The sequence below is a fragment of the Electrona antarctica genome (assembly GCF_951216825.1).
Source record: "Electrona antarctica genome assembly, chromosome: 9".
In the NCBI taxonomy this organism is placed as follows: Eukaryota; Metazoa; Chordata; class Actinopteri; order Myctophiformes; family Myctophidae; genus Electrona; species Electrona antarctica.
Genome location: NC_136790.1, coordinates 52,998,883 through 53,009,266, shown reverse-complemented (window position 1 = coordinate 53,009,266; position 10,384 = coordinate 52,998,883). Strand labels below are relative to the sequence as shown.

Genomic DNA, 10,384 nt, shown 5'->3' with positions numbered 1-10,384 from the left:
AATTTGGATAATCTTTCAGAGCAAACATTTTTAACTCAAATCTTTGCTTCTCTGGAACAATATATTTTGACATGGGGGTCGGAGGCCAAATACATATAATTTCTGGGGTCCTTGACATGAAATATTGAGCACCACTGATATAGAAACATATGTATTTCAGAAAGTCATTTTTTAAAATTCCGACGTCAGACCTAAATGGGTTAATGTGTACTAAAGAGTGTCAGGTTTATAAAAAAGTAGAAGATACACCCATAACGATGTTGTACAAATACAGTATATTTTAAATTCCATTGTGAGACATGGAAACAAATGCAGATTTCATACAAAAATTCATAAAAATGGACGTTTCAGGAGAATTGTTCACATGATTCAATAAGGCAACCCATTTCAACCATTGTACAAAAATAAAGACAGAAAGAGCGGAATGTTCTCCTTCCAATAGTACAGCATGAGGATCTTAAAGGGATAGTTCAGATTTCTTTTAACTTAAGCTGTATGAAATACTTGCCATTCATATAGTGGTTGCAACTGAGTGCCCGAGTCCCGTGGTGGGAGTTCTGCTCTGGTTTTGGTCAATATTAAGTAGTTCTGGTCATTTTGTGGGGGGCACAGGGGGCCACGCATTAAAATTTAATTAATCCACAAAACTAACGTCATGTGTGCTGTTGACCTATTTCTAAAATATTAGTGCAATCTTTTACCACACGAAACTATGTTTTATGATATAGTTCCATGTGATAGAGGGGTCAAAGTTGAACAAAAGTTGCACTAATATTTTAGAAATAGGTCAACAATACAAATGACGTTTAGTTTTGTGGATTAATTTACTTTTAATGCGTGGCCCCCTGTGCCCCCCACAAAATGACCGGAACTACTTAATATTGACCAAAACCAGAGCAGAACTCCCACCACGGGACTCGGGCAATCAATAGGCCTATCTCACAGCCCGCTTTCCACGCCCACTTCCGGTAAATAGTGGTGTCATTTAACATTAGCATTTACACGTTTTTTTCTCTGGAGAATCTAAGTACATTTCCTAATGTAAAAATGTGACAGACCAATATTATTATGAAGCAAACAAGATGGTAAATCAGCTCGAACAGATAGAACAAACCTTACCTTGAGAAAACAAAAGTTGTAGACTTCTTAAATTACCTCTGTTAACATGTAGCGTCTATGGAGTGACGTCACGCTATCACCACTAGCCCCGAAAGGGGGCGTATTAAGGGGGCGGGGAAATTATGTGATAGGCTTATTAATACAGTTACAACAGTATTTCATACAGCTCAACCCATTTTGGGTGGGAACCCCTTTTGGTGTTTTAAACATTGTTATAATTTAGCTATTGAAAAATAGCAGATCTACAAGCTCATAGCACGCCACCGAGTGGCGCGCTACGAGCTTGTAGGTCTGCCATTTTTTGAAAAATAGTGAAAATATTTATTTCAGAAAACTGGAGGATTTAGAAGATTTTTTTTTAATTTCGAGGTCAGGCATAAATGGGTTAAGTTAAAAAGATCTGAACTATCCCTTTAAAACTGGAGACGGCTCTGTTACACAGATATATAGACATGGAATCCGACAGTGTGACAAAATGTCTATTTAAGCATAACCAGCGTTTTAAATTGAGGACTTGAATGAGTACTATTGAACAGAGCACAATTCCAGATAATTTCTACTTTTTACCCAAAAGAGAAAACCCATCCAGAAAACAACATCGGCATAACTTATTCCTGTGATCACTCAGTATACAGCTCAATAAATACAGTATTTGTAAACATTAACAACTCTACTCCAACGATCCACTGCGGGGATCCGCGAAATTAAGTAATTTTTTTTTAGGAGATTGACAGGTGAGCGACACAGACAATGCGTGGAGTCAAAACTCGCTGCCCTTTTTTGTGTTTTGCACAGAAGTGAGCTTTGTTTGACAATTAATGCCAACAGTAAATCAACAGCTGGAACTCAAACATAACCACCTAAGTACGATTAACCCATTTTGGGCGGGAACCCCTTTTAGTGTTTTAAACATTTAGCTATTGAAAAATAGCAGATCTACAAGCTCATAGCGTGCCACCGAGTGGCGCGCTACGAGCTTGTAGGTCTGCTATTTTTGAAAAATCTTGAAAATGTAGCGCAAATCTTTGAATATTCTTTCAGAGCGAACGTTTTTAACTCAAATCTTTGCTACTGGGGAGGCCCCTGGAAAAGAATATTTTCAGACGGGGGTCGGCGGCCAAATTCATATAATTTTTGGGGGACCTTGACATGAAAAAGGTTGAGCAGCAATGATATAGAAACATAGGGTTTTTCAGAAAACTGTCAGGATTTAGAAGACATTTGTAGCATCGTTCCCAGGTCAAAATGGGTTAATATAATATAGGGCTTAAAGGAGCCAGTAGTTTTCAACTCTTCATATCAAGGTCCAATTATTTATTTGGCATTTGAGCCACGGAACCACCATTTGATGACATTTAGCCTCTCAGACCCATTTGAGCCACGGAACCACCATTTGATGACATTTAGCCTCTCAGACCCATTTGAGCCACGGAACCACCATTTGATGACATTTAGCCTCGCAGACCCGAGACGAAATAATATGTTGTTGTCGGTTGAAACGTTGATCAAAATAACAATTATTTTACATTCCCTAATTGTGTAGACTTCTTGTAAATTAGAAATGCAGATGTTTAACAATAATTTAACTCTTGAGAGCATAAAATGAAACCAAAATGGACCCGTAGGTTGAAAACCACTGCTTTAAGCCAATAATTTGATGACTGGCGGAGAAGCTTGTGTCGCCGTTCAAAGGCTCAGATCTTGTAACCAAATGGACCCGTAGGTCTAATAAGGGTTCATTTGGTTACCAACTCTCCATCATTTAGCTGGGGACCACCTGGAACCCCCTCAAGGACCACTGGTTGAAAACCACTGCTTCAAGCCATTCATTTGATGGCTGGCGGAGAAGCTTGTGTCGTCGTTCAACGGCTCAGATCTATAGTTTCAGCTCTCCTCCAGAAGACCAGAAGAATAATGCATGCGTTCGGTTTTCCGGGTGGATTTTCATTCATGTTTAAGGACTCGTTGTGCACCTTTCACCATCCATTCCTCACAGGGACAAAATGGTGTTACCGACTATTAGCAGAGTATCCCCATCTCAGCTGAGAAGACAGGGCAGGCGGGACGACATCAAAGCTCATCGTGGGGGATTTTTAGAGCATAGTCGCAAAGATCTGCAAGGTATGAAATCAAGAAATGACAAGAAAACAGTGAATTTACAATAATGTTTACCGCTAAAAAAAGTTGCAATCCGTAACTTTAACATCCTACTAAGGTGTCAAACACAAAGCGTGTGAGCGCCAAAGTTTTTCCTGTTGTGCAGGTTTGGGAAGGCTGATCATTTTCACGAGTTTCATGCAATACCCCTTATTGACCAGTAGGTGTCCCACCGGACCACAGCATCTCTAAATATCTCAACAGCAGAGCAGGGAGACCACCACAGTTGGGCTAGTTATATTTCTACCATACAGATTCATTATTAAAATAATGTTTTAATCCCTAAAAGAGTTATGGATTGCAGCTTTATACCCTGAAGAAGACAACCTGTTTGTCGAAACGTTGGTAAAATAAAACGTTTTTTTGGCATCAGGACTACGAGTTTGTGCGACCTCTCCTTTCCTTTTTAAAATGGATTGCAGCTTTAAAATAAATGTCTGCCTTGTGTGCCAACGAGGGTTAGGGAGTAAAGTACACACCTGTCCTCTGGCTGCAAAGCTTGTCTTTGACGTTCTCCGTCTCGTGACCAAAGAATTCGATGAGTTCATCTTCGTGCTGCTCGGCGATGGTCTCACACTGGGGTGCAGAGTCAAGACACGTTGCGTCAGGCATTGAGACAACAAACGATTAACAACACTTGACAGTACATTTGTGTTGTGTCCGTTCTCAAACCACCTTATTACATCCAACAAGCCACTGTGAGTAAAAGAATGGAGCAGAGGTCGATGATGGCGTGCAGTTGAAATATCCGCTAAAGATTATGCAAAGCATGCTCCGAGCATGGCCAGGAGGCAGTGATGTAAATAGGTTTTCAATGTAATGAGTCCCGGGATGCAGGGATGGTCTTTTAGATGAGTCCCAGGGACATTTTATGAGTCCCACTTCAACGACATTAGGAATCATATTTTGCCATTTTTACAAATTGCAGCATTTAACACACACACTGGTTATAATGTGTTTATATTCATGTAGAAACAGAAGAAATGATTATTATAACTAAAGCTGGCAAAATAAACTAGAATAAATAAATAAACAGTACAGTAGTACAGTAGTGCATCCCGTGGATGCAGAGGTCGTTGTTTTAATGTGTCCCTTAACTATAAACTGTGCTTTGGGATGCAAAATGCACCCTTTTTTAATCTCTGAGGAGGTATAGTACATGCATGTGATGTGACTACACACCGGCACACAGAGACATTTGCAGTGCATGTACATACACACGACGACCAACAAGAGAGCTTAGGTTTAGTTTTGTGCCACTAACAATATTGACAAGGGATTTATTTAGCTAGTATTGAGATTGAGATTAGACAAAATAATGAATTGTTTTTTGCACTTATGGGGCTAAGAATTAATGCCAACACTGTGCTCAGCACCAGATATGTTTACGACTTTACGCGGGTGTCTAAATCTGTGTCTTTAACTGAGGAATAACAACGAAATACTTGCAGTTAAAAGGCAACTTCCCAGATGTTTAACATGAATCGTATCATTCTGTTGCGAGGACATGCATTTTGACAAAAGTGAGCTCTCGACACAGAATCCATTTATTCTGAACTCATATATTTTCACATCCACGCAATATAGTATTCACGTGATGAACTGCAATAGAAAACATACCGAGTGAGTCGAGTACTTACAGCGAATTTCAAACTGGACGTGACTCTACTGTCCAGCTTGGCCTCCGAGAGGTCCATGGCCTCGCCGTTGCGCGACGTGACTCGAACGTAGGTGGACCTGCTGCTGTCGGTGGAGTCCATCAGCTCCCCGTAATCCTGCATCCTCTCACACACCTCCTCCATCAGCTCTAACAGGTTCCCCTCGGAGCGGGCCAGAGGAACCTGGTGGGTAGAAATGACACCGGCATCATGCTGTTATCAGTAGGAATGACATGACATGTATCATTGGTTCCCCAAAGTGGGGTCCGGGGACCCCCAGGGGTCCTTGAGGGAGGGAGCTCCTGGGGGTCCCCACTCCCCAGCCATATGGATAGTTAGGAACCAACTGGACCCTTATGGGTCTGTAACTCTGAGTGTAGAAATGGAACCAAATGGACCCTTATGGGTGTGTAAATCAACATTGATTTTACAATATAAATTGGGGGTCCCAGAGATAGAAATGCCATTAAATAGGAGTCTGTAGAGTGTAGACTAATGCATGTCAAACTGGGGGTCCTTGAAAACGTTGAAAATCACTGCTAGAGCCGTATAATAGATCTTCCCTCATGGGGGTCCTTGGCATATAATCATTTTCGAATGGGGGTCAATTTGGGGGTCCTTGACATGAAAACGTTTGAGAACCAGTCCACTGATATGACATGTATCATACTGTATCAGTTTAGGGCAGTGGTTCTCAAAGTCCAAGGGGTCCTTGAGGGGGTTCCAGGGGGTCCCCAGCAAAAGGTCTTAATAAGAGCATCACAATCATTGTGCTGCTGCTGGGGTAGTCCTGCCTGGTTAAAACATAACCATAAAACACTTGATTCTGTGAGAAAGAATAAGAAAAAAACCTGTCTTTACCTCTCGAATAGACTGGCTGCCATCGGGGTTGATCCGGTACGAGCCGGTCTGGATCGTCTTCTTTGGGTCTATCTGTGAAATGGCCCAGTCCATCTCATCTACCAGGGCTCTGCAAGCTGAAACACATACAGTCCATCTCATCTACCAGGGCTCTGCAGGCTGAAACACATACAGTCCATCTCATCTACCAGGGCTCTGCAAGCTGAAACACATACAGTCCATCTCATCTACCAGGGCTCTGCAAGCTGAAACACATAGAGTCCATCTCATCTACCAGGGCTCTGCAGGCTGAAACACATACAGTCCATCTCATCTACCAGGGCTCTGCAGGCTGAAACACATACAGTCCATCTCATCTACCAGGGCTCTGCAAGCTGAAACACATACAGTCCATCTCATCTACCAGGGCTCTGCAAGCTGAAACACATACAGTCCATCTCATCTACCAGGGCTCTGAAAGCTGAAACACATACAGTCCATCTCATCTACCAGGGCTCTGAAAGCTGAAACACATACAGTCCATCTCATCTACCAGGGCTCTGCAGGCTGAAACACATACAGTCCATCTCATCTACCAGGGCTCTGCAAGCTGAAACACATACAGTCCATCTCATCTACCAGGGCTCTGCAAGCTGAAACACATACAGTACAGTCCATCTCATCTACCAGGGCTCTGCAGGCTGAAACACATACAGTCCATCTCATCTACCAGGGCTCTGCAAGCTGAAACACATACAGTCCATCTCATCTACCAGGGCTCTGAAAGCTGAAACACATACAGTCCATCTCATCTACCAGGGCTCTGAAAGCTGAAACACATACAGTCCATCTCATCTACCAGGGCTCTGCAGGCTGAAACACATACAGTCCATCTCATCTACCAGGGCTCTGCAGGCTGAAACACATACATAGCATAGGCTGTGATGCAAATAGCCGGCATCCAGGCATAGTCTGGATTTACGATGGTGAGGTGACCACCAAACTACAACATGACGTCACGAGCCGAGGTGAAGAGCAAACCACCGCCACCGCTCCAGCCCTTCTCTGTTTTTACTCACCACCGCTCAACGTTATTTCAGCTCCGGTGGTCACCTCACCACCGAAAATCCAGACTATGAATGAGCCTTTAGACTCACTCAATTGAGAAAGGACGCAATCATGTCTGTCACCCTCCGGGGGTCCTCCTGGGATGCAACACTCTAATCGTTTCAGACAGTAGGACTCATAAAATGTCCCTGTGACCCATCTAAAAGACCACCCCTGGGTCCTGTGACCCATCTAAAAGACCACCCCTGGGTCCTGGGACCCATCTAAAAAGGCCACCCCTGGGTCCTGTGACCCATCTAAAAGACCACCCCTGGGTCCTGTGACCCATCTAAAAGACCACCCCTGGGTCCTGTGACCCATCTAAAAGACCACCCTTGGGTCCTGGGACCCATCTAAAAGACCACCCCTGGGTCCTGTGACCCATCTAAAAGACCACCCTTGGGTCCTGTGACCCATCTAAAAGACCACCCCTGGGTCCTGTGACCCATCTAAAAGACCACCCCTGGGTCCTGTGACCCATCTAAAAGACCACCCCTGGGTCCTGTGACCCATCTAAAAGACCACCCCTGGGTCCTGTGACCCATCTAAAAGACCACCCCTGGGTCCTGTGACCCATCTAAAAGACCACCCTTGGGTCCTGGGACCCATCTAAAAGACCGGTCCTGGGGCCCATTACATTGAAAACCTATACTGCATAGGAGGAGAGGTCCACAGTATCCACTCTCCAGACCATTATGTAGGTCAATGCACTTCCCATTGCAATCAGAACTGCAGCCTCACTCCCAACCTTCCGCCGTAGTCTGAAAACCCACCTCTTCAGACTCCATCTTAGCCCGTAGCACTTGCTCTAGCCTCGACGACCTTACAGGCGTATGCAAAGGCTCAACTTAGATAGCATTTGATGTAGACATAGAACTCGATAGTAAATATGCACTGCAGTTTCATAGATATTCCACTGTTAGCTTACATTATGATTCATGATGACTATTCTTATGTATAATGATGTATTACCATGTTTTTGTTCTTGCTTACTGCTCTGGAGCGTCTGCTAAATGCCTAAATTGTAATATAATATATTAATGTAATATATTGGTATTGGAATCAGCCGATACCCTACGTGCAAATAATCAGAGATCAGATATTGGTCATTTCAATATTGTGCATAGCTACTTTTAACCCATTCTGGGCGGGAACCCATTTTGGTGTTAGCATTATGTTATGCTTTAGCGATTGAAAAATAGCAGATCTACAAGCTCATAGCGTGCCTGCTATTTTTGAAAAAAAACGAAGAACGACTGACATAGAAACATAGGTTTTTCAGAAAACTGTCAGAATGTAGAAGACATTTTTAGAATCTGATCTCAGGTCAAAATGGGTTCAGATATTTTGAATAACAAAATAAAAACTGGTCAAATATTAGCCCAAACATTGTCAAATAATATAAGAGGCAAAAATTCACAATGTTCATCAGTGAAACTATGGTATCTGGACCATAGCCTAATTGCTGCAGCAAAGTGCATTAGGGCTATCGACCAGAACTCCTACATTCATTCCAAATGCTTGTCAGGGTCAGGTCGGGTCCCCACTAGCCCTGGTCCAGTGCTTACAGCGATAGTGAGAGAGACTCGCTGTAAGCACTGGACCAGGGCTAGGTCCCCACTTCTAAATCTGTTTGTAGCCGCAATTTGCAACTCTAGATTTGTTTACAATGGGATGAATCTAGAGTTGCAATACCCTCCATTGACTCCCCACTCATCCAATTTGGTTTGTGATCTGCTTGTATTAAACAACGTTAAACTCACCAACATTGCAGCTGTAGTCCAAGCTTGAATTATCCTCTTTCAATCTGCCGGGCTTGTTTTTCATAAAAATCCCCCGTAGACATGTTATGAGCTACTTTCTGTCAAGTGCTGGAGTTTGGAAGCACTCGTCATAAGTCACTGAACGGCCCAGCGTATCACCTGTTTCGAATTTGCACATAATGCAGGAGGCAGCAGCGCGACCCGTTAACAAAAAACTAGTGCTTCCAAATCACCTGCAGTGGATGTCTTGACAGAAAGTAGCTCATAACATGTCTACGGGGGATTTTTATGAAAAACAAGCTCGGCAGATTGAAAGAGGATAATTCAAGCTTGGACTACAGCTGCAATGTTTGTGAGTTTAACGTTGTTTAAGACAAGCAGATCACAAACCAAATTGGATGAGTGGGGAGTCAATGGAGGGTATTGCAACTCTAGATTCATCCCATTATAAAAAAAATCTAGAGTTGCAAATTGCGGCTAGGCTAGGTCCCCACTTTTAAATATGTTTGTATGTTTGTTTATTTAGGGGAGGGTCTGTGTGAATATTGCAAACCACTGATGTGTATGGTGGGTGACTCGGACTCATATAGACCTACTGTATGTGTATGTGTGGCAGCCATAGGTTGTATGAGGTAAAGTAACTTTATATGCTATATGTATGCTATGAATCTTCTAGATCATTCTCTCTATACCTCCACATTTGATATCCTGTCCTTGCCTGGCACCTTCTGGGAGACCCACGAGGAGAGACACAACCACCACACACAGTGTGAAGAGCACCGCAGGTTCCCTCATCTTGAGATCTGCATTTTAAAACATGTCAGGACGTTATTAACATGAAATTAAACATGCAATTGGACTAATACAATAGCAGCAGAGTCGACTCAGTGAGTAGAATGATCTAAATAAATTGTTGTAAGCTCTAGCATTTGTCTGCGGTAGAAATACATTTGAAAATGCCTCATTTCAAAGTATAAAACGTTCCATTTTAACTTACTTACATATAGTTTTAGTAGTGTTTGGACCAAACAACCACAGCTGAAGCACTACTACTATTTACACACCGTTCCATCACACACACACACACACACCACGTAAAATGTGGTGACGTAGGCAACGGTGTCGCGGTGGCCGAAAACAGCCGATCTACAAGCTCACAGTGCGTCGCCGAGGCGACGCGCTGTGAGCTTGTAGATCGGCTGTTTTCGACACCGTCGTACGGAGCGGGATAAAGTTATAGGTGGCCGTGGAAAATGCCAGAAATTATTCAGGACCCGAAGGAACATAATTCATAACATAACAAATATTTACAAAAAAATTAAAATATATATTGGGTTGATACAAGAAAATCATGCCGAGACCCCCCTTTTTGCCGCAGTATGGGGACATAATAATAAACGGTCTTGAAACGACCTATAGTTACAAAATAATTTCTGTTGTTACACATGTAGCTGGAGAAGTGGGGCTCATTGACCTGTTTTACATTTTTGTCTCTACCAGGCCGAAGGCATGGGGAGAGAGTATGTTTTGCACTCCGTCCGTGTGTGTGTCCGTCCGTCCTTCCGTCTGTGAACAGCTAATCTCCGGCACCGTTAACCCGGTCGATGCCAAATTTTGCACACACACTCCCTGGATGCCAACGATGAACCTCTGCCCCAAAATCTCCAGAACGGCCTGTTATAGCGCCACCAGGAGGCCGCTTTGTGCAAAACAAGTTTTTGGACAGTACACCTACAGATT

At 43.1% G+C, this 10,384-nt stretch overlaps 1 protein-coding gene across 2 annotated transcripts; it reads right to left on the bottom strand.

The window, feature by feature from the left end:
- Nucleotides 1–252: 252 nt before the first annotated feature.
- On the bottom strand, nucleotides 253–9,785 carry cnpy2 (canopy FGF signaling regulator 2). Of its 2 annotated transcripts, none has more exons than XM_079509862.1 (6): nucleotides 9,646–9,785; nucleotides 9,337–9,447; nucleotides 5,796–5,911; nucleotides 4,917–5,117; nucleotides 3,756–3,852; nucleotides 253–3,233 (listed from the first exon to the last, which is right to left on the bottom strand). In XM_079509862.1, the coding sequence occupies exons 2-6, from the start codon at nucleotides 9,437–9,439 to the stop codon at nucleotides 3,190–3,192; spliced, it is 561 nt and encodes a 186-aa protein (XP_079365988.1). In that variant the 5' UTR covers nucleotides 9,440–9,447; nucleotides 9,646–9,785; the 3' UTR covers nucleotides 253–3,189. The 2 variants fall into 2 exon arrangements, with proteins under 2 accessions (XP_079365988.1, XP_079365989.1); XM_079509863.1 differs by having other exon boundaries at nucleotides 9,642–9,777.
- Nucleotides 9,786–10,384: the final 599 nt, after the last annotated feature.

Excerpts from the sequence above, each read along its gene's own strand:
- cnpy2 (XM_079509862.1), bottom strand. The coding sequence starts at position 9,439 with ATGAGGGAACCTGCGGTGCTCTTCACACTGTGTGTGGTGGTTGTGTCT. Across the intron at positions 5,118-5,795 it reads GCAGCCAGTCTATTCGAGAG|GTTCCTCTGGCCCGCTCCGA; the intron begins GTAAAGACAGGT and ends TCTACCCACCAG. Across the intron at positions 3,234-3,755 it reads GCTTTGCAGCCAGAGGACAG|ATCTTTGCGACTATGCTCTA; the intron begins GTGTGTACTTTA and ends CATACCTTGCAG.